The sequence below is a fragment of the Notechis scutatus genome, chromosome 3, assembly GCF_049901735.1.
Source record: "Notechis scutatus isolate UNSWTSFEM ecotype Mainland chromosome 3, rNotScu1.2, whole genome shotgun sequence".
NCBI lineage: Eukaryota > Metazoa > Chordata > Lepidosauria > Squamata > Elapidae > Notechis > Notechis scutatus.
Genome location: NC_142011.1, coordinates 31,840,334 through 31,865,837, shown reverse-complemented (window position 1 = coordinate 31,865,837; position 25,504 = coordinate 31,840,334). Strand labels below are relative to the sequence as shown.

General features: G+C 36.6%; 1 protein-coding gene across 2 annotated transcripts in view; it reads right to left on the bottom strand.

Moving 5' to 3' along the window:
- DLGAP4 (DLG associated protein 4) overlaps positions 1–25,504 on the bottom strand; it is a 398,191-nt gene that overhangs the window by 61,334 nt on the left and 311,353 nt on the right. The window contains exons 5-7 of one of the 2 annotated variants that reach the window (XM_087959401.1): positions 25,175–25,289; positions 17,120–17,170; positions 12,950–13,196 (exon numbers count right to left, since the gene is read on the bottom strand). In XM_087959401.1, the coding sequence (XP_087815527.1) occupies positions 12,950–13,196; positions 17,120–17,170; positions 25,175–25,289 (413 nt within the window). The remainder of the gene's footprint in view (positions 1–12,949; positions 13,197–17,119; positions 17,171–25,174; positions 25,290–25,504) is intronic. The other variant, XM_087959402.1, reaches the window with a different exon arrangement.

The following is a 25,504-nucleotide window of genomic DNA, read 5'->3' as shown; positions in this document are numbered from 1 at the left end:
AGCTTTAGATTATATTACATTCTGTATCTATGTTTCCTGTCTTTTCTCAATATTCATAACAGCTGAAAACAGCTCAAGGGTGGAGAAATAAAAGATAACTCTAATAAATGGGAAAAGGAACTAATATTCCTGATATACTGCTGGAGAGCCAATGTGCTTGGGACTAAAATCAAGGAGACCCAGGTTCAAATCCATCCTCCTGCACTGAGTGACTTGGGCCAGTTATTCTATCAGCCCAAACTACCTTAGAGGGTTTGGGAAGGAACACTGTTCATGTTTCCTTAAGCTCCTGGAGGAAAGATGTACGATATAAATCTAACAATATTGTACGTATATGGCTTCTACAGTGGGGCTAATGTCTTTTGCAAAATATTTGGAAAAAAACTTCAAATTAGACACGCTTTCCAATTTTCTGTATATGTTGCAACCCAAATCTGTTATTCATATTTGTACTGTGTACCATGCCTAACCAGAAAGCAAAGAGTTAATGTGGACAAAAGGAAAAGCATTTGCTTATGTATTTTTCACATTAAAAAAGAGCATAATTAAAAAATTCCAGAACATATTGTAAAACATAATGGTGGAAGAAGGAAATGCAAGAGGGATTTTTTTTAGCAGAAATGTGGTTAATGACCTTTCAGCATTTAATAATGTGAATGCACCAGAGGATTTCAAGTAAAGCATATAATTATACGTTCTGTGGGTCTATATTGATTTCATGCTTTTATTTAGATGGGAATACTGTGTTATTGGGACAACACTGGAGGCCACAGAGTTCAGTAGATTTCTCTTCCTGAATTTAAAGAGTTCCAACTTCAGAGGGCAAATCTGACACACAAAAAACCTCTCCTAGAATTCCAAATTAGAGACATGAAAGGAACTCTATTCTATTTTTTCTTGATGCTCCTTCATACCATCAAAGAAACATGAACAACCCCAGCGTTATTTTTTTTTATGTCTCCAAGGAAGACAAAGTAGCCAAACATGCAAACTTATGTACCTTTACTTCTATTTTTCCGATCTGTTCTGGCAAGCGACTTTAAATCTCTGAGGTTTAACTACTCTGCAATAGGATTTAGAATTGTCCCAATTATTTCTATTCTAGCTTTTCATTTCAAGTACATCTATTTCAGATGATGTCCCAAATCAATATACAAAATATAAAGTCATGAAACAGTAATAATTTGCTAATAAAACAGTCACAAACATTAAAGACGTTTCAAAGCAACTCAGGACTTGTAACAAATGTACAATTGGATTTTGCAAAGCATTTAAAAAGCAGTTGATTTCACACAGCTTTCCAAGTTGCTTGTGCACAAATACATCTACTGAGACTTCCCACAAAGCACTTGTGCCCACTGATGTACTGTATGTGAAAACAACTGGAAAAATATTTTGAAGCAACCACACTAAACTTTCCAGACTGAACAGCTGCTTTATCACTCAGAAGAGATGACTTGCTTCTGGCAACTTTCTTTAAATAATGTCTCTTGTGAATGCTTTGTTCAACCCTACAAATACATAGTAATTAATTGCTACATGGCCTGTTAAGATGAAGACAAATATGCCTTCATATTTATACTTTACAGAAACAGAATTTATCATTAGACAATATTATCCTTTTAAAATAGGTACTGTAGGTTTCTATGATGAAATCTGAGGACTTTTTAAAAAATCAATGAGTCATGAACATATTTTTGTAGTTCTGTTTGGAAGCAAGATTAATATTTTTGATATTTAGTCCACTGTTGTGAGATTTTTTTTTAAGATGACACCATCTGTCTAAATTTATAATTGGTATTTTATGTCTTTTCAATGTAATTGCACGTATAACACAATCATCATGATCAGGAGGAAGGAAACCAGAATGGTTTATAACAGAATATACATAATTTTGAGTAAGATAATTAGCACCAGACCAATGATGCTAAAAAAGCAGTTAATAAAAATTAAAATCTATGCTAGTTTGGAGAGATTTTGCCTGAAATAAACTACTCTGGTCATGATCACTTGTGACCTCCAGATTAGACTATTTCAATGTGCTCTACTTGGGACTGCCCTTGAAGAGCATTTGGAAGCTTCAGCTGGTGCAAAATGTGACAGCATGGGCGATTAATTGTGTTGCTTGTTTGGTGCATATGACACCATTGCTTTGTGAGTTGCATTGGCTTCCAGTGTGCTTCCTGGTGCAATTCAAGGTCCTGCTAGTTACCTTTAAAGCTCTTCATGGCCTGGGATTGAGTTATTTTGGGAAACATATTTCCCCAATTGTTTCTACCCATCCCACCTGGTCTGGCAGGAGGGGCATGTTATGGGCGAATCAGCTGTTAGGACCCAGGAAAAGGGCCTTTTCTGCTGTGACGCCTGCCCTGTGGAAGATCATTACACCCTTAACTTAGCCCTGCCCTACTGGTCTTTTGCAAGGCCCTGAAAACTTGGTTTGATGCCTGGGCCCCCAGGAGTGTGATAGAACCAGTCTCTTGACTTTATTGACTTATTTATGAAACTTGGCTGCTTTTTTAAAAAAATGGTTTTGATTATTTTTACTTATTTTATTGTAAGCTGTTAAGAGTCATTTATGTGAGATGGGCAGCTATATAAACCAAATCCATAAACAAATAATTCCAGCTTAAAATCCTTCCAAAATGATTAAATAACCTATTTTGCACTTAAAAGACCTATTTTATATTCAAAAGATAGTCTTTCATAGTTGACATTGGGGCTTTCGGATTCAAGATCTATTGAATTTGAAATATTTTGCACATCCTTAATTAACAATCTTAAAGTGTGCCTAGAAAACAATTAGCAACCAATGTACTTTTAATATTAGCTTCATATGATCCTGGTATCTTGTACTAGTTAATAGCTGTAGTTTCCACATTTTACACCAACTAGAGATAAATGGCTTCTTTTTCAGGATGTTCTACATGAGACACACTGTAGATATATACACACTGTAGTGATATAGCAAAGAAAACTGTTGACAAATCAAGAGCAGGCTGGAGCTCAGAAAAATAACTAGGGTTTTCTCTTCTGAAACTTTGTTTTCCCATTTCCTCTTGTTTTCTTGCATAAGAGATGAGGCAGAAGCTAAACTTCTGATAAAATGCGTTTCAGTTTTAGACATGAGTTTTATCTGGCCTTATGGGTTCAGATTATTATCAAGGCAGGATTGGGCGGCTCATACCTAATGGAAATGTTTTTTCTAACGTTATATAGAGCAGGATTGAAATTCTCAGAGTGAAGCACATTCCTTTCAATATGTTTTCAAGAAAACCGCAATAGGCTTTGTGGATTGGAAGGCAGTTTTATTGTGGGAAACTAAGGTATTTTTGCTTGGATTACTTGCTATCAAAAAGCCTATTTGGTGTTGTGACTTATTTATGATTTGTAGTGATCCCGGTATTGGTCTGCAGAGAAGTACAAAGCCTGGCTTTTAAACATAGCAAATGGAGCAGTTATCTGATCTCTTCCAAAGCAACTGTTCATGTTTTGCTCTTTGAACATTCTCTGGCCACATTGGCAGAACTAATGGGTGTTCATCAATCTAATCTATTATTAAAAAATTGGAAAGTAAGATATAGGTTCTGGTAGCTATTCAAAAAACCTTTTATCAATATGGGCCAGAAGGCAGCAGCTTGGAATGTAGAATTATTAAGATTATTTTTATGGCAGCCTTTCCCTACCTGTTACCCAACAGATATGTTGGATTCTATTTTGGCTGGGAATTATGGAGGTTATAGTCTGATACACCTGGGAGGTTCTCAGGTTGGAAAGTTGCCTTAAAGCTTCCTGAACGTAGAAAAAACAAGTTCGGTTTTAAAAAATGGTAATCACAGATATTGACTTGCCTTCCATATGCATATTTAAAGGAGAATGTATATATTACAAAATAGGGAACAGTGATATTTGGGTTTCCTGCAGCTAAAGAAGAGTAGATGTGTATTTGAAAAATTGATGCTTGCCTTTTGTAAATTTTATCATTCAGGCTGGCACTTTGGATTTTGGGGTAGTTTCCTGACCAGGTAAGGTGGCTCCTTGCATATTTTTAATATATGAATTAGAATAATTTGAATATTATTCTGAATTAAGATGGGGACATCATTATATTGGAAGTTAATGTCTTAGGATGTCAATACAGATAGACTCAATGAGAGAGACAAGCTTCTGGTAATAGCGCATTAAGCAAATACATTAAAAGACCTTGAGATGAAATACAAGGAAGTGGAAGTGACATTTGATAAGACAATTCTGATAGTAGAGGTTGATTAGGATTAAGATTAGAGGCAGAACTTTTTAAGAAGAATTTTGTCACCAATGCTTCTGTCAAGGGCTAGGGCCCTCCATTTGGCTTCAACTCATTTATTTTCAAAAGTCAATTTATGGTTTGATTGGTAATGGCTGTCAGGATTCCGGCACTTAACCCCATTTAAATCAATGTAATCAAGGCAGAGTGGTGGTCACCTTGGAGTTGCAGTTACAGGGAACTCTGGATGGGCCTTCAGTTTTAAGAAATGTCCTTGTCATGGTCTATTGCAGACTGTTGTGATTTCTACTTATGGAGAAACCAAAACATTTGCCTTGCAATGGGATGAGTGTGATAGTTACTGTCTAAGGCAGGGCTTAGTTGGATGCATCATGTGCTGGCCACGCCCGGTTTAGCGAAGGGGAAAAACGTCCTGATAGGTCACGTGACACCACTGTGGCAACATGAGTTTGACATCCCGGTCTAGGGTGACAGCTAATGGTAGCAAAATGATTCAGAAAAATTACATCTTTACCATCACCTAGTGGTCTTCTTGGTTCTTGCAGCCCAGTTCTTGTAGGTTTCATAGTTGTGTTATCCTAGCAGACCCCTCCCCCACCAAAAAGAGAGCAACTGCAGTTTCAGCTGTTGCCATTCCTCCCCAAGGCATCTGTCCGTGGAAGCCCAGGCACCTGAACAAGTCTGCATCCTGTTTAATGGATGGCAAATGTTGGGACTCCCCATTCCTGAGTCCCATCTGAAAGCTTTGTTTGGGACCCAAGAAACTGTAATTATGCTCCTGTGCTTAATCTTAATGGAATCAAAGTGTTGAACTTGGCTAAGCCTGTTGAACTTCAGCTAACATTAAAAGTACCAAACTCAAGTTTTTGTCTAACTTTTATCTACTTATTGTGGTTTTCCTCTCTATTTATAGGAACTCTGCTGCAGCTATAGAGTATTCTGTAACTAGTAAAGCTATACACAGACATACCATTGTTGTTCTTAACTGTAAATATTTGAAAACATGGCCAAGTCTAGTTCCAATTGAATGATGGAATTTGTAGTCCATTTAGAAGAATTTTTGTGCCAAGATGGATAGGCTTATGAGGAAACTGAAAGGTAAATAGGAATCAGAGTTTTATGTGGTATGGGAAATGTACTTATGGTTAGAAAAGAGAAATAAGTTTTAATACAGAAGATAAATGTAAATGTAAATATGTAAATGCTTGACATAGCACTGTTAAAAACGCAATTGGATGTGTACTTTGAAAATAAAATAAAAAAGAAGATTTTTTGTGGTAATCAATAACCAACTTGTATTAGTCTTGCATTAATTGTGCAAATAAGAATGACTAAAAAGGCGGAAGCTAAAAGTTAACAAATCAAAGCAAATCAGCAGGAAAGCATCATATCAATCAGATGTGTGATTCTTTCAGCAGTAAAATAAACCCCTCTGTAAAACATTAAATGCCTTCTTTTCTCTGAAGCCTCTCTATGTTCCTCAGAGTTTCTGTAGAGCTCATTTGGAGGGATGATTGGAACAAAAAGGAGAAGAAATCTATGCACTTAAAACTGCTGTGAGTCCGAGTTGAATGAAGAATGTTCCTGTGGCTTGAACTCATTTGCTTATATGCATTTACTGGAATGATTGCATTATGTGAAGTACTGCAAAATGCTTTCATGTTTTTTAAGTATTTTTACATTTGTAATATTATATAAGCAATAGAGAGTCAAGAAATGACAGCCGATAACCAAATATGAACATAATGGAAAGAAATGATGAAATAAGAAATAAGAAAAATGTGGGACACAAACTTAACACAGGACAAAATATAATGTAATAGGCATCACTGAAATTTGGTGGGATGGTGGCGTCTTGATTCTAGAAGGCTACATCTTATTCAGGCGGAATATAATTCAACAGAAAGGGAGCAATTTGCATTGTACATAAAATATATACTTTATCTGCTCAAGGAATTTACAAACTGGAATATGTAGATTACTGTTGGGAGTGGGTAAGAATAAAAGTGTTCTTATGTAAGGTTATTACAGAGTTCTTGGAGAGAGAGAAGTTATGGATGTGGTCCTTCTGTGTAAGATGACTAACTTCTGAAGATGTAGTTTTGAAGATAATACCATTATGAGATTTGAAATATCCTAATATCTACTAGAGATCAAATGCTGCTAAAAGCCAGGTATCCAACAAATTCCTGTTGTTTCTTGCTGACAATTTCATTTGTTAGAAGATGGAAGAAGTAACATGGACATGTAGTTTCTGATAAAGTCAAAAGGATCAGCTCCAATGGCATTAAATCTTGAAGGAGAAACATGTCCAGAAAGCGTCCAGAGAAACAAGATATTAAAAGTACAATTGCAAATAATTGCTACTAGGAGGAAAAATGAGAGAGGGACCAAGGTATATAAACAAAGAACTTTCTTAAATAATTGAAAAGTAAAAGGGAGGATATACTGTAGTCTTCACAAATTGTAGAGGCTATGCCAGAAAGCTTAAAGCTCAGAATGAACTGAGGCTTATGAGAAATGCCCAGAACATAAAAAGAGCTTATTAAAATAAATCAGAAAGAAAAAGAGGTGTACAGGTAAGTTGCAAGGAATTGAATTAGTAAAAGTTGAGAAGAATCTTAACTTATATTTTATTTCTTCTCTCAGGAGAGAAACAATTTAGTTGGCCATTGTTGTGAAGTTGCTGAAAGGAAGGAGCTGCAACTTTAAACAAAAAGGACCCTTAACCGAATGAATTAAAAAACTCACTAGTATATAAATTAAGATTCAGATGAATTCAGTGTTCAGGGCGACAGAACTGAAGTGCAGTTGATAGCACATCATAATTATGCTTTGTGGTAGTTCCTGGATGAATGAACTCTAAAAATGATAGCCACAGACTGAGATGCTGTAAAGTTCAGGCTGTTGTGATTGTATAAGCTGAATAAGTCTATCATAAGGCCATTACCTGTTAGCAACTCCTGTGTGTTTGGAGGGTGAAATGTTCACGTGCGCCGCGATAAATATTTGCCAGCCTTTATGTGCACAATTGATCTGCTCTGTAAAGAATTGTTTTGCTAAAGGATTCTGTGGTTCAGTGCTGTACATTTGTATGTTAAATAGTGTAGTGCATTTTCTTCCAAATACACCAATTATTATTACCTTTATTGTCAGAGTGCAACTTGTGTATAATGAGATTGGCTGAGCCTCCCTTCGTGCATCCCACAACACAACTCACAATGAGGACAGAAATCCCTAACCCAGTCCCAATCTTATTACACTATGTGACCTTGTTGCACAAGGTCCCGCAAGTCTATCATACCCCGCAAGTCTATCATACTATGTTGACATGAAGAAAACAAGAGGACAGAACAAAAGATGCAAAAATACAAGGCTATTCAAGTTTTATTATACAGAAAATCCACCCCGAGACCAAACTTACTGATTTATAGTCAGGCTAAAATATCTCTAGCTAATCACAGTTTACTTCACCAACACGGATGTACAGTAGGTGAAATTTTATAGTGTGCAATAAAATAGTAGAGGTGGTATTTTCCACATTAATTGTAGCTCTTTTTTTCTGTATATGACAATAGACATCTTGTTCTTACTCTGTCCACGTCTGTTTTTTGCACAAGTTCCAGAAGATAATAACAAAAATTGTGCATTATATGTAAATGTTCATATAACTATAAGCTACAGCACACAAACTGCAGCATCCTCTGCCTATTTCCAGAGAAAGCTATTTCTAAAGACTGAATATAGGTAAAAAAGAAGACAATTTTAAATGGGATACTTATTGCTATTACAGAATGAAATGTGAGGTCATTGCTGGATGATATAATTAGTAATGGGTCTCAGTAGGATTTCAGCTCTTCATATACTGGCCTCTGCCCTGTGCCCTGTGAGTAACAGATGGTACTTTGCCACATTTTTGGAAATTTTGGACTTGTTCTGATGTTTCTTTTGCTATCCAGCTTAATTATATTCCTTTGCTTTCTTTTAAACCCCACCTCAAACAACACCCTACCCTAATAAAGAAACTCAGGCAAGAGAAGTTTACTTTCTTTATTAAAGGCAGAGATTCAAGAAAGTCCTAGGCTACTTTTTCCATTTCACTCCATTGTCTTTTTTCTTGGTAGGCAGGCACGCTTAGAAAGAAGTTAACGGGCTACAACAATGCATTACAATAGAGTCATTCCTTGATATGAATGGAATTTTGGAGGCTGATCTGTTGTTTTACTGCAAGCAAGGTTGTTTTCTTTTTATGAAAAAGTCAGAGAGGGCTGACTTTATCATAAAAAGTGTCAATTATTGGCATTTGTGGATACCATGTTAGAGACACTGTTTATAAGCATGACCAAAAATGGGCAGATTTTTTACATTTCTAGGGAAGATATTTGAGTTAACGTTCATATATATTTCTCTCTCTCTCTCTCTCTCTCTCTCACACACACACACACACACTATACATATATATATATATATATATATATATATATATATATATATATATATATATATATATATATATATATATATATATATATATATGAATTTATTACAACCCAGGACTAGCAACACAATTACTAATACATAAATGCATGAGATATAATTGCAAGTATATAACTCACTTAGAAATAACAAGCAAAGGCACAACAGTCTCTTGGGGGACTTTATAGGTTGGCACACAAAATCTTGGTACTTTGTAAATTGTATCAGTTGGAATACCCACCTCAAGAAAGAAACATAAACATTATCTGTATACTATGAAGAGGTGATAAAAGAGGGAACATGAACTCACTGTATAACCTCTAGAAAAGCACACAGTCAATAAAAATATAACTATTTCAATGCTTCCGGAATCATACAGGCAAATTTATTTTAAAACGTACTCTGCCACCAGCTAGCAAAGCCAATACAATAAATGTGCCATGGGCAATGTTATGATATTTGGGCTCAATTAAGGTGATAATTGACTTTTCTTGGCTGGAATTCAGCCTTTGAAGATTCAAATTCTCTAGGTAGTTATTTCTAATGTTGAGCAGCTCTTACTGTTAACTGAAGTATAGTATGCCTTTCTGTAATTTTAAGATTATTATGTTTTGCATTCTGGATTGATAGATTATGGCCTTTCTATTCTGACACTTTTCCAAGCGCTTTGCATCTTCTCTAACTTGCCTCTTTTCAACGTTTTATAATACTCAGTTCTTATAAGGAGTTCCTATTCCAGGCCTTAGTCAAAATTTCATCATGATCATCACAATCATCAACAGCTGTGTTCTATCCTTCTGAGATGTATTAAGCATATTTCATCCTTTTGCCTCTCGATGGTGCAATTCAGTAATTTTAGACTTACAATTCAAAGGGCGTTGTATTGCACCATACACCACTTCATTTGTTTCAAGATGATATATTTTTTTTTGGAATATTTTTTTGTGAACTGTTCTCATCAGGTTTCTGGAGTTCTGCACCCTAGTGCTGTCCTTGGAAAGAAAGAATTTCGTGGAATTGATTCATATATAGTACAAATTGTGGAAGGCTATCTCTCCATATCTAGGATAGGATCTTGAGATATACACTTCAAATGACTTGCCGCTGCTGCAATCAATGAGCTCAGCAGAAAAGTAGTTGCTGTGGGTGTGGTTCCACCCATCTATTGGGGAAAGGTTTTAGTAATGAGTTAGAGGATTAAGGGTGGATGAAGACTTGGAAGTGCACTGTGCTCAAGCAGATGTTTTGAGAACACTTAGTGTCCCTCATCATAGCTAGCTTAGCCACGTGACAAGATTTTGTTATCAACCAATTGGAATAGAATTTTTAAAGGACCTCTCATTCCGAACTAATCTACTGCTCCATATTATTGTAAACTTGACAGTCAGAAATATAATCTTTGTGGATAGAAAATAATTTAAAACACTGGTGCTGACTGGCTCTGAATACCAAATAACTAAAGAGCAAAAATAGATAAATAGTTGCAGTCTAGCAAGACCCTTTCCTTAGTGTTTAGTAAAGAATGCAGATTTTTTTTTTTTTTAAAAAAAATCCAATTCTCACTTAGTTTGATGAAAGAGACTTTCATCAATTCTACTCCTTCGTTTTGATGAAAGGGATCATACTTTAGAGCTACTTTAAAAAGGAAAGACAATCATAACATAATGTGATATTCTTATACCGTATTTGCCGGCGTATAAGACGACTTTTTTGCCCCGAAAAACATGCCTCCAAGTGGGGGGGTCGTCTTATACGCCGGTATATCCACTGCCGGCTTTCGGATGCTTGTTGGACGCAGCGAAGGCGCCTCTGGCTTCCTGGATCCCCTGCGTCGCTTCCGCTTCATCCCGCTCGCCTCGCTCCGCCCGAGGCTGCAGCCTTCCCGCTCTTCCCACGGCCCCTGGCACTCCGCCCTGCCGCTGCAGCCCCGGGGATTTCTGGAGGGCGTTTCCGGTGGTGGTGGGGGGTCGTCTTATACGCCGGGTCGTCTTATACGCCGGCAAATACGGTACTTATTAAGTTTTTGGCTAGCCAAATGTCCTGGCTGTCACTATTCTGTCATTTCTTTTTTAAAAGCAGTCTGCAGTCTTCCCTACTAATTTCTATACTTCAATGAAATTCCAAGGAAAACATAATGAGAGAAGACCTCCCATTGGGCTTGTTCAGGAGCAATATTGCTGTCCCCACAAGTGTTGCAACTGTCCTTGGGAAAATAAACTAGACTTCTGCTCACCCACTTCTACGCTCCTGCAGTCTCTCTCCCAGTGCTAATTTTTTTTCAACCCAGGCTCAAAATACTGGACCTGAATCCAACTAAGAGAAAAATAAGAGACAGGAATGGAGGGTCTATTGCAAGGTAGCTGAGCGGAAAGTTAGGATGGCTACCACATAAAATAAATCTGCTTTAAGGTATTAAGCTTCAGTTCCCTGTCAGTGCTAACATAGAGTTTCTGTGAAGCACTGTCAACGAGCCAGAGTGCTTTGCAAAGAGAAACAAGGGTATTTTTTTTTAGGAAGTGGAGTGGTTCTTCCAGTTCATAGCCAGAAGTAAATCTTTGCTTCCACCCTGTTCTGAACCTTTGCCTGGTGATTAGGAGGATGATCTATTGCCTGATTGCCTTGCCTTTAGTTTTCCACAGCAGTTACATTACTTTCAAAAATTGCTGGGTGAGATCTTCCTGTAGGATAAGCAACACAATTCAGCTCTTTATAAGAAGTGGCTAAATGGCGGAACCCAAAGGGAGGGTTCAGCTTTTCATGAGATTTCTTATAGAATCAACTTTACCATCTTCTGCTTCATTCAGCAAGATTTAGATAAACGCAATTTACAGTAATCTAATTGTAGTTATAAGGCAGAGTTAATATCTGAGATAACAGTTACAAAACAGTACCTTTGTAATTATTATAATTGCAGCAATTTGGAAGAAAAGAGCAGATGTGACACTGCCAACATGAAGTCCTAGTCCCATGTTAATGGGAAGATGATGATGATTGATCAAATTTGTATGTTAAACTTTTTCACTGTATGTAAGAGAATTTATAATCCATTGTAAAATAATCTAATACATATGTTTAGGATGGCTGCCCTAAGGCTAGTTGATTTATAACTATCACTATGTTCAGTGGTAGTTACTCCCACCAAAAATATTTCATTTTGTCTATCATCTGCACCTCTATAACTATCTGGTTTGGTTCTCCAACCCAACAGGACAGACACAGACTTCAGAAGATAATTAGGACTGCAGAAAAATCAATTACTACCAACCTGCCTTCAATCGAGGACCTGTATATTGCATGAGTCAAAAAGAGGGCTGTGAACATATTTACAGACCCCTCACATCCTGGACATAAACTGTTTCAATTCCTTCCCTCAAAATGATGCTATACAGCACTGCACACCAGAACAACTAGACACAAGGACAGTTTTTCCTTGAACACTATCACTCTGCTAAAGAAAAATTCCTCAACATTGTCCAACTATTTACAAAGTCTGCACTAGTATTACTATTAATCTTCTCATCACTCCTTATCACCCATCCTCTCCCACTTGTGACTGTATGACTGTAACTTTGTTGCTTGTATCCTTACGATCTATATTGACTGTTTCCTAGTATGATTTGATTGCTTATTGTACCTTATGAGTATTATTAAGTGTTGTACCTTATAATTCTTGACTCTTGACAAATGTATCTTTTCTTTTATGTATACTGAGAGCATTTGCACCAAGACAAATTCCTTGTGTGTCCAATCACACTTGGCCAATAAAGAATTCTAATTCTAATAAAAATTATATGTCACATAATCCCATGTACTTCTCTCTCTGTCTCTCTTTCTCTCTGTGTGTCTCTCTCTCTGTGTGTGTCTCTCTCTCTGTCTCTCAAAATAATACTTTTAAGAAATTCTGAATATATATATATTTAGAATTCCCATTGGCTGGCACTATATCGGGAAAGGCTGCATTGAAAAGCCATGACTTAATATATAAAAATAAGAGTGAATTCTTGAAGGAAATGTTAATTCTGGAAAATCAGTTTATCATCCTATCTCAGTCTGTTTTGGGCAAATTTCTACAAATTTCTTTTGTAAGTTCTTTTCAAAATTCTCTTTCCAGGCTCATCAAATACTTCCCAAACCATGGCAAATAAATTTCTTAGCTTCGTATACTCCAAGTATAGTAAAAAAGAAAGAAAAGAAATTCTGACTTACTGTTGTTGCTGGGAAGTGTTTGGCTGCCACTGATGGTGCTGGCTGGGGGTGGCGAGAGGGACTGAACAGAGACGGTGTCCTCTTCTTGGGAGCAACCTGCCTGGATAGCTCGGAGGTAGCTGTGGCTCCGGGAACGGAAGTAGCTGGGAAGAGGCAGCTCCAGTACTTCCACAGCAGCTGATTCTGCTTCACTGTAAGCCGATTCACACATACCTTCATATTGATCATTCAGCTCTTCTTCTGTTGTCTGCAAGGACACAGCTGGTCATTTTTCATCAAAAGTGTCACCAGTTCCCTATATTTCATAAGCTCTCTTTACTGTAAGTACATTTCTTATATTTATTTCATGTCAACTTTTCATTGCCAAGGGGTGCCTTGCTTTTTATTATTTCTTAATTTGGGGCAGCACAAGGCCACAACGGACAAGGCTATTGCATAATGACATCTCTAAGTACAGCAATCCTGGGATTGAGAGTCTGTTCTGTTGAAGGAAATGGATAATTTCCCTCAATTTTCTAGCTGTATTAAGCCTATCTGAGGCTTAACACATCAATTTTATTTTGTTTTCAACTGAAAAGTCAGGGGGGAAATAGCTCTCAGTAGTTCAGTGATTTGCTTCTGAATCTTACAGGGCTCCAGAATCTACAAAAAGAGTTTGGACAGACCCTGTATGGAGTACATTAGCTGCAAATTATCTGTTCAACTCTTAATTGAAGACACTTTGGAGTTTTTTTTGGGTGCAAGGAAAGATTCTTTGTTTTCCAGTAGGGGCTGAAGAACTTGTGACCCAGAAAGCTACACATTTTACATCATTCTGGCCTGCAAAATGTATTTTGTATTATCATTAAGGCAGCAATAAATTAAGGACATTCAACAAGTATGCATTGGATCACCCTGCATAGCTTTTGAATGGAATATAGCTTGATGGCTCACCAACAAGAAGGGATGTATGAAATTAGCTCACATCTATGATAAAATGATTTGAGGATTTCATTACATGTATCCATGGAATGTTCATAACTGAGAATGTTAACATGTCAAGGCTGTGATATAGAAAAAGTAGATATTTTTTTTACCAGAAATTTTTATTTATTTATTTATTTGATTTGTCAATTGCTTACAAGATAATAGGTGTAAGTATATACATAGTTATGAATACATGAAATGGGTACATAGAATAAAAATAAAAGAAACAATAGGACAGGGACGGTAGGCACATTGGTGCGCTTATGCACGCCCCCTACAGACCTCTTAGGAAAGGGGTGAGGTCAATAGTAGATAGTCTAAGGTTAAAGTTTGGGGAGTTTGGGGAAGAAACTACAGAGTCAGGTAGAGTATTCCAGACATTGACCACTCTGTTGCTGACGTCATATTTCCTGCAATCAAGTTTGGTGCGGTTAACCTTGAGTTTGTATCTATTGTGTGCTCTTGTGTTGTTATGGTTGAAGCTGAAGTATTCATTTACAGGTAGGACATTGCAATGTATGATTTTATATACCATACTTAGATCAGTCCGAAGACGGCGTAATTCAAGGTTTTCTAGGTCTAGAATTTCAAGTCTGGTGGCATAAGGTATTCTACAATGAGTAGAGGAGCGGAGAACTCTTCCTGTGAAATATTTCTGGACTTTCTCAACTGTGCTAATATCAGATATGTAATGTGGGTTCCAGACTGATGAGCTGTATTCGAGTATTGGTCTAGCAAATGTTTTGTATGCTCTAGTTAGTAGTGTGATATTACCAGAGAAAAAGCTACATAGGATTAAGTTAACAACTCTTAATGCCTTTTTGGCTATGTAGTTACAGTGGGCTCTAGCACTTAGATCATTTGAGATGAGTACTCCAAGGTCCTTCACAGAGCTTGGATCATCAACAAGATCTTGACTATTCAGCTTGTATTTTATTTTCTGATTTTTTTTGCCAATATGTAAGACAGAGCATTTATTTGTTGAGATTTGAAGTTGCCATTTGTTTGACCATTCTGATACATAGTCAAGATCTTTTTGAAGAGTAGCAGTATTGTCTGTGGTATTGAACAGCTTTACATCATCAGCGAAAAGAACGCAGTTGCTCTTAATATGATCACAGAGGTCATTTATGTAGACTATGAAGAGAGTTGGTCCTAGAACACTGCCTTGGGGGACACCACTATTGACAGATACAGAATTTGATAGGACACTCCCAATTTTGACCATTTGTTGTCTGTTTGACAGCAATGCTTCTATCCAGTTATGCAGTTGTCCAGAGATACCATAAGATTTTAATTTTAGGAGTAGTTTGTCATGTACCACTGAATCAAAGGCTTTACAGAAGTCCATGTAGATTGCATCTATTGCTTTGCCCTGATCGAGTGGTGTAGTCCATATGTTTTTGCAGTGTAAGAGTTGCAGATTACAGAATAGTTTTTTCCTGAAACCAAATTGTTTATTAGAGAGTAGGTTGTTTGTCTCTAAGTGGAGGATAATGGATTGGTTAATAATTGATTCCATGACTTTACAAGTGACACAGCATAAGGAGATTGGTCTGTAATTTTCAACAAGGCTGGGGTCTCCCTTTTTGAAGATGGGGATGACTGTGGCTTGTGACCATAGGTTAGGCAAGGAGCTGGTCCTGAAAGATTTTTCAAAGATTATGCTTAGAGGTTCAGCTATGGCAGTGGATAGCTTTTTTAAGAAGTAGGCACATATTCCATCCGGTCCAATAGATAGAGATGGTTTTAGATTGCGTAGTGCTTTTTCAACATTGTCTTCTGTAAAATCAATATGTATTAGATCATTGTAGTTGTCAGTGGTTCGGCTAGGAAATACTGGGCATGATCCATTGCTGTTTACAAATACTGAGCCAAAGAATGTGTTAAAGATGTTGGCTTTAATGGTGCCATTGTTGCAGTCATTACCATTAGGTCCTATCAGGGGTGGGATGGACCTTGAGTCTTTTAGTTTGTTGTTTACAAAATTGTAAAAAGCGCGGGTGGAATTGGTGCATAGAAGGTTTTCCTCTTGTTTAATGTGATAATTGGTGCATTCAGTCTTTATCTGGTGGCATAAATTTTTGTATCGGCTTTTGAAATTGGCAACGTGACCAGATTTGTTTTTCCACCAGAGTGATCTCTTTTTGGATTGAAGTTTCCTTATTGTTATGGGTAATCTGTTTTTTTTGTGTTTTGGGAGTTGTTGTGGGTACATATAGTTTGATGACTCTTTTGACTTCAAGTAAAAATATGTTGTAATGGTCTTCATTTAAATCTTCATTTAAAACTCTTAAGCTTTCATCTGTAATCTCTGGTGAGAAAATCCAAATCTTCTAATCCTGGATCATGTCTATACTTAGAAATAATACATTCTATCCAATTTTCTAAAGCCTGCATTTTTAATTTCTTAATGTTCAACATTTTATAGACTTTTTTCCAAATTATTTGTGGTGCTACTACAAGCTAGAGCTAATATTTCCTATTGTATTCTTCTAGATGGTCTTTGCCACTCATTCTTTTCAACTATAATTCTGCCTCTGGGCTATTTGGGTATGATATTTGTCATTCAGACTTGGCATTGATTTCCAATACTGTGGTAATAGTAAACTGAGCAATATGGTTGCTCTTTTAACCTTCCTTGCCACCTTTCTTTTTTTCTTTCCTGGCATCCTGATGACTTTGTTTCTACCTCACACTTCATAAGTTGTCATTCAAATGTATTGATCTTTAGTCATATCAATCTACACTATGAAAAGATTGATATGATATTTGCTGTGGTTTCATTGAAAGGCAAAAAGGGAAAAGTACTTTCAATGAAAAGTGAGCTGAAAAGAGAACAGGAAATGTCAGAACTTTATATAATATAAGGAATAAATCCATGTTTCACTTTTTGGTAAATTTCACATTTTGTTCAAGCATAAGTTGATTCTATCCTTCTGAATTTTCTTAAATGAAAATGGGTCAGCACCTTCTAACTCATATGCACAATTTTTAATTAATTTTTTTTGCTGTATACTTTCTTCTGTAAGTTGCACATAATTTTCCTAATATGTGCATTTTAAAATAGAAATTTAGAAAAAATGTGAATATTGAGAAGGACTACATCTTGCTTTTCTTTTTGCTCTCATCTTAGTATACGTAAAGTAATGTCAATATGGTATCATGTTAAGTGGCATTAGAAGATTGTCAGATAGACGGTACCTGTTCTTCTTGTGTAAATATCTGTGGAATAAATGAGGATTGTCCAAATATCTGGAAGAAAGAGTTGGAGAAGATTAAAGCATAAGGGATTGTGATTTTGCTGCTTTGCTTCAAAAGCATTCAACAGGACCACAGTGACAATGGTAACCATGGAACAATTTTAACCTGTGACATCCACATCCAGAAGAATGAGCTGCTCTTCTGATAACTGATCAAACACAGCAAGACAAAACTTAAAAGATTACATCCCTAGATACAATTAACATTTCAATAAAATTAAAACTACATAAGACAATTAGCTTTCTCTCTAATTTCCACTAAGCTGATAGGGAATGAAATCTAAATAAAAATGATATTATTTGAAAATAGTATTTTTGGAACACAACCAAAATATTTGACTCCACAATATTGGGGCAGAATTTTTCCTACACTATTAGAACTGAGTAATTAAAGTTATTGAACATTTTAATGGTCTCTTCTACCAAACTTTGATTAGGGTTATCAAGGCAGAAAACACACTGAGTGCAGTGTAAAATAATATGGACTATAATATTAGTTATGATTAAAAACAGATTCTTCATGTCAAATAGTCTCTCTGCTCTCTACTTAGTCTGGCTACTGTTAACATATGAATCAAATTCCTTTCCTTCTTTTTTTCTAACTATATCTGCACAGAGTTAACCATATGTATCTATGAAGAAAGCTGTAAACAGCAAAAAGAATCTAACTAGAATATATTGATTTCAAGCGTGCATCTGAGTTGCCTTGCACTGAAATTTTATATTGATTACAAACCTCAGATGGATTTGGCAGAACTATTTATATGTTCAGAAGATGGGAATTTAAAGATCAAATAACAAAGAGTGCTGTCCTCCAATTATTAAAGTGATGGATTAGATAAACTGATCTCCCTTCAGCTTTCCTTAAAATAGGTATTCAGGGACAGGCCCTTCTCCTATATATTTGAAAAGGCCCATCTGTACTTCAACAAGAAATAAATGCTAACAGCTTTATAGCATTTCCATCAACTCTACCATAAAGGCATCAGCCAATGTCAACCTTAACTATCTAAGTGAAGCGGTATTCATATAAAACCCTGTATGGTATCAACTAAGAGTGGAGTGGATAGATCCAGCAGTGGGTGGTTTTAGTTTACCTAAACCTATCTCATTGTAGAATCACAAAAAAATGTAATGAGATCAGCATGTACTTCTCCTAATGGAAAGGGGAAACTTGCTGCCGCTGGCTTGCTGCCACTAGTGCGGCCCGGCTGGCTTGCCCCAGGCAGATTACCGTGGGACAACTCACTGCGGAAGAATGCCAGAGGTGAAGGAAACGGTCTCCCTTTCCTCCCTCTCTCTCTCCTTCCCCTGCCATGGGACAGCTCACCATGAGAGAATGCCAGAAGTGAGAGGAGCCACCATTTTCTCCTCCTTGTGGAAGAGTGGTCCATCCTGTGTGAGTTGTGCCACATTGAGTCAACCAGGGTGAATTGTCCCACATTGAGTTGGCTGGGGAGAGGTGGCGGGGGTGAGGCAATGGTGGCAAATTATCCTAGACCTTCTCCTAAAGAATTCAATATCATTTAGCAATGACTATTTACTTTCAAATTCTGGAAACTTTGAGGAAACGTTAAAAGTAAAAACAGCCTACCAATTTCCTTTTCTGCTTTTTGGTACACTTAAAACTTTTAGCAGAGTACCTGTAATGTATTAAATGGAAAAAATGTTGCTGGATTTAAAAACATGTCAACTGTTGATTTTATTAGTGGGGCTTCCAATTAGTTCATACTTTTTAAATCCGTCCCCTCCCCACTCAATATCTATGTAATCTCATCCTCTCATAATCAACATCTCATTAGAGATAGTCTTGCTTGATCCAGAAGAACTTGCCAATTGTATAAATATGCCCCAGTTGACATTACGCCTGATTACTTTGACAAGGTGTATATTCCAGAAATGAAAAAAGGACAATTGCAGTCTGTAACTTGCTTGTGTCACTGCAAATCCTGTATTTGAGATAAGTTTCAAAGAAAGATAAAATGTGGAAACTGGCAGATAAAAGATGGATGGAAAATGATGAGGGAGGAGTGCTTGTTTGAAGGCTTCTTCCCAGTTTTAACAACTTGAGAACAAGCATTGAATCCAAACATGATTTATGAAGATGAGAAAGATAACCTTGGTGAGCCATTCAGAAAAGTACTGGGGTCAATCCAAGATCTTTTTAGTGCTATGTTAATCAGATTGTGATAGAAAACTGCTATTCATCGTCTTTTCAGTAGAAAACCTATTTTCTGATGCATGTGCAGAAATTAAAAAGGTTATCAAATGAAATTTTATTTATGCACATGGTGCACATTTTTTTCAAAATTACAAAATTTACCCCACATTTTGAAATAGCTTAAGAAAGCTTAATGTGGTTAATTTGAAGATCCTTATCACTTTTATAAAGATCATGTTTCATGACTACCTTAAAGCATTTTCTTTGGATATGTTTTTCATGATTTAGGGCAAGGGTCTTCAAACTTGGCAAGTTTAAGACTAGTGGACTTCAACTCCCAGAATTCCTGAGCTAACATGATTGGAGGAGGAATTCTGGGAGTTGAAGTCCACAAGTCTTAAAGCTGCCAAGTTTGAAGACCCCTGATTTAGGGTATAGCTTGTATATATTAACTGGACCATTTTTAAAGAGGCCTTCTATGGTTCTTCTCATTGAATGAGGCCAGGGAATACACTAAATCTATTTCATTTGCATTAAAAATTTACATATATTTTGTCTGATTACATTTCAGACACATATATAATAAATAGTCTTTTTCTTTTTCTTTCTCATTCTGAACATTATAATTTAGAGTACATTTTGATCTTAAGAATGAGATCTAAAGCTTCTAGGGACAGTCAAGCACCATAAATTGTTCACAATATTCTAAAAGTAGAAGCAGAACCCCTTTGTATAATTTAAAACCTTAGCTTAGGGATTATCAGGAAGTTGACTCTAAGGTTTTGATTCCAAGTTTGCTGTAAAATACTTTGGAACACCATTAATATTATTATATCAATAGCAATAAATTTATAACAAGCAACACAACATTATTATTTTTAAATATGTATATAGCTGCCCACCTTTCAACCAACTCTGGTTGAAAATGCAGAACTAGCTTCAGGCTTGAAAAGGCCCTAGAAGTATATCCTAGTGTATCTTAGTTACAATGGTTATCCTTAGGACTCTTCAGACTCACCCTGAATTGACAGCATAAGGCAGCAACAGTATTCTAGTTAGCACTAGATAGCAACCACTATTTTATTTTCCCCCAGTGCTATCACATACCTAATGTTCCATTTACTCCATGGTAGGTTCCTAACTAAAGTCAGGCATACAGTGTAATAGGCCCAAGTATAGGTTAGCCAGTAGTCAGTCTAAAGAAAAATATTTATTCTTAGGAGCTTGCCCAAATTTTATAGAAAAGCCTGAAACGATATGTAACTTAGGAAATATTTTGACAATGTTGTTTGGAAGAATAAGCCAGAGGCAAGGCTATCACTTGAATTCTAAGTCAGATCAACATAACTATTAATTTTAACAGAAAACAAACAAACTCATTCTTCATTGAATTTATCCAGGACATAGACAACATTTGCTACTCACTGGACAAAACTAATGTGACATTTTTTCAGGATTCCAAGAAACTTCCCAAAATATTTTGTAGAAAAAATAATTTGAGAAACCGACAAAATGAAAATTTTTGACGAACATCACAAAAACAAAAATGTTTTCATAAGCCATAATTGAATCTTACCAGGATATCTTATTTTGCTGTCCATCACCCATAATCTCTAGTACAGTTGAGACAATGTTGATCTCCCAATTCTACGCTTGAATAACTACTCTTTAATGATGTCCTTCCTCAACATGTAATGAAGTATAAGGTCTTTATATTCAAAAGTTTGTTACTTGATTACTAATCTTGTAAAACTTTTGAACCAACTGAGATATCTCTATGATGAGGTTCAGTTTCCAGGTTTTTCTTTTTCATAATCTCAATATTACAAACCTAATAACTGTGTCAAAATCTCACCCAGAGCTATCTCTCTCTTTAGGCAAAATGATATGATTGCCTCAGATGGCAAATGCTGAGGGAGGCAGGCTCTATCTCCTTCACACTTCTTAGCTATTAAGTAAGTATATTTAAACACATGTTTAGAGTTCTTCAGAAGCACATTAAACCTATGGCTAACAGCAGCATGTCTTACAAGCCTCCCTCCTCTCTCTCCCCTATGATACAGCTCTTCAAGTCCCTATAAGCCGATGTTCAGGATGATCCTGTTTTCAAACTGAAATAGTTTGAGTTGAGAAATAGTTTGAAGGTCTTCTGGAACCAGGAGAATAAGCTGCTTTGAAATATTCAGATTCTTTCACTACCTAAGTTAGAATGTGTGTCCAGGGACTAAAGGGGAAGGAGTGTGGCCACACTAGTGACCAGGCCAACTCTCTTCCTAGGGATGGCTATGATACCAATCGAATGGTCATAAAACATGTTATATTGTGCCCACTTTGAAACTACCATGACTTGTCTGCTTATGAGGGAAAACCCTATTTTAAAACTGGAAAAACTCTGGAAGACTTGAGGCTATCTCAGGAACAGCTTGGGGAAGAAATGAAAGCAGCATCATGAAGATTGACACAAAAGAGAGACATAATAATGTTGTTGTTCCAAATGGGAAAATTCTGAAATAGGAGGTTTAGAAGTGGTGATCTCAAAGTTTATGTCTAACAGCGTTGAGGATTTCAGGATCATTGCAGCATCAGGGACAATCTAGTTTGCTACCAATATTTCAGAATATAACTGCCAGTAGCCAAAGTAATTTCTCCAGTGGTAAAGATTATATGTCATTGACCAATTCTCAGAGGATTAATGAAGTGCAATGGAGGAAGAGGCTGCTCTAGGTGGTAGCAAAGAGAGTTGTATGTATGTACCACCTAGATTAGGGGTGGGCAAACTACGGCCCGCGGGCCACATCCGGCCCGTTGGCCTTTTTAATCCGGCCCGCCGAAGATTGGTACAGAATTAAGGTTTGATGTGAATGATGGAATGATTGCATTCATTTGATTTTGACTTGTAATGACAGGCATTTCGACACCAGGTGGCGGCCCGTCTGTCAAATTTTAAAAGTCAATGAGGCCCCCCGAGCCAAAAAGTTTGCCCACCCCTGACCTAGATTTTTCCAGGCCAGATGCTTCAAGACATTATTGGTTGTTGGAGAGATATTTCATTATGCTCATCAATGAGAACACCAGAGTTTAAGAAAAGAGCTACAAAATATCATGTGGATGTCTGTCTGTTGGTCTCTATCCATCCATCATCTAATTTATATAACTTCCATCTTAGAAATAAGTGACGGGGCAGATGGCAGGCAGCACGCTCTTTGCTTCTGAAGGGGTTATTACTTGGAAAATATATCAAAGTAATTGGAAATATGGAAATACAGTATGAAGATTCTGAAGAAGTATACAAGGAAATGAAGAATGCGAAAGGGGTAGAATCTAATTATTCCTTATCAAATTCTATTTCACATTTTCCCCTGCCCTGTCATTCCAGCTTGTTTCATTGTGTTATTCTGCTCATGTTTATGGCTTCTCTGACTCTCAGCCTAATTGACCATCCACAGCATCTGGTTATTAGGCTGATTATGATCTTCCCTAGTTCTACATTCAACTTGATTACTGAACTGAAAACAGTAATCTTGATCTTTGCTATCTTTTCCTCTTAGTAGAATTGCCAGATATCTATAATCTGAAGAAATTTAACTACCCATATCTGAATAGTATCACACAACATGCTACTGCATTAAAAGATAGCAAAAAAATGTATAATATTTCCTTTCTAATTGTACTACAAATTAAAAGTAGCTGTAGGAAGAATAATCACTGCCATAACATAAAGCAGATGTGCTGTTTATACTGGGCATGGCTAGTCTAGTGAAGAGACGGATCAGGGAGACACGATAGTGGTATTCCAATAATTGAGGGGCTACCACAGAGAGGAAGGGGTCAAGTGATTTTCTGAAGCACCCCAAAGGCCAGACAAGGAATAATGGATGGAAACTGAACAAGGAGAGATTCAACCTCGAAATAAGGAGAAATTGACAGTGAGAGCAGTCAACCAGTGGAATCGCTTCAGAAGTTGTGGGAGTTTCGTCACTGGAAGCTTTCAAGAAGAGACTGGACAGCCATCTGTCAGAAATGGCGTAGGTCTCCTGCTTGGCCAGGAGGTTGGACTAGATGGCCTACAAGGTCCCTTCCAACTCTGTTAATCTGTTATTCTCTTTCTGGCATTTATGAGCCACAATTTCATCAGAAGACTCCTGGATGGTACCTTATTAGGAACAGGGAACTTTGCTGTCTGACTGCTATTGGTTTGATGGCTATAAAATGGGTAGAAACAAACTTATGAAACTAAATAATTAATAGCTACTAGGTAAATTGAAGTTCCATTGAAATATTGGCTGTTTGGGCAATAATCAACAACAGAACCTGTCAATTCAATTTATTAGCCTTCTTGAAGCATAGGATAATCTCTAATCCAAGACCACATGCTAGATTATATGGAATATTGTTCTTACCTGGCAGGAGTCTTTTTATCTTTCAAACAAAGACCTCATTTTCCCTCTCATGTGCTTGTTTAGGTAGCATTTTTTTTTACAAATAGATAGTCTTCAACATAGGATCACAGTTGGGTTAAGTGATGTCATTATGTGAGTGACACCTGATTTTACAATCTGTTTTGCTACAGTTGGTAGGTGAATCGCAATTGTTAAGTGAATTTGGCTTCTTCCTTTGTTTGTCAGAAGCCTCTTGGGAAGTTTGTAAATGGCAATCATGGGACCCTAGGATGCAGCAAATGTCATAAATATGTGCCAGTTGTCAAGTACCCACATTTTGATCACTTGGCTGTAACAGTCATAAGTGAGAGGATTGGTCACAATTCACTTTTTTCAGCACTCTCATAAATCTGAATGGTCATTATCTGTACAAACTTCCTTTGGTATCAAATAAGTTCAGGAGAAGCTCAAGATTTCCAAAAATGGAATAAACTTTAGGGAGAAAAATGTCTGAAAAAGTGAGGGGATAAGAAGACCTAACCCAAGAGAGATGGAGCATTCTCAGTGATTAGAAAATAATTTAGAATGAAAAGAAATAACTGAAAAAGGGCAATCTAGATAGAACTCTGAACTAGATTTTTCTATGTGACAATTCTGTGCTACAAATATATTCCTTATTTTATTATATGCAACACTTGATGACTACAATTAATGCAATTATTGTAATCTTAAATGTTTATTAGGAAATTTTAGACAGTATGTCGAGTAATTAATATGTTACAGAGAAGTATTTTAAGAACATATTAAGAGCTGTGATGTGTTAGACTTGAAAATTCTACGTAACCCAATATCTTTCTCTCCTCAGGTGCTTCTGTGAACTTCTAAGAAGAATTCAGCAATTTGGTGCATTTATAACATGGTTATATGAGAACCATATTATATGTGAACTGTGCATAGGCAGATATGCCATGCAGGAAATAGATGAGCTGATTAAGTGTAATGAAAATATCTGACTATAAAGATAAAATTTCATAAATGCACTTTAAATATATTTATTATTAGTTACATTCTCATCTATATATCCTATAGTAGTAATCTCTTGCAGCTATTTGTATAGTATTCATGTGTGAAGAGAAAGAGAAGAGATTCAAATAAAAATGTGATAGAAAATGAAAGTATTCTACTTCACATCTGGAAATGCAAAATTATCTTTATGTTTTCCTTCTGAAATTTTGTAGAGTAGCCTTTAACAATTTAGAACTCTCCAGATGTGTAGAATTCACTGCCCATAATTCTCTATCCAACACATATCTAGAGACCACCAAAGCTGGAAAGTCTATTGTAAAGCAGCCTTTTTTTGGCTTTGGAAAAAAAAAAAAGCTTCTCTCTTGTCTCACTTCTTCCTTTGAAAATGGTTTTTTGTTGTGTTTTGTGGATAGCTGTTGTTGACTCTCACCTGATTGATGCAACTGGACTCATCCAGGTTTTCTGAGATTTGATTGTATTCTTCCTCCCAGCTTGGAAATTTTGGTGGTAAAAGGATCTCAACAGAATCAAGGCGATCCAGGCTTCTGTGGAATGAGGATAAAGAGTTTGAGATAAGAAGGATAGTATCATCAACAATCCTGGTTACGGTATTGTCAGAGACCATTGCCCATAGCACCAGGTTTGGAAAGTTCTTGAATAAGATGCAACCAATGTGCTTCTCTCATGAGTGTGGTAATTTCTTTCTCCTTCTGCTCCTCCTTACTTCTATTATCAATGGGAGAAATTCATTTCTTTCCAT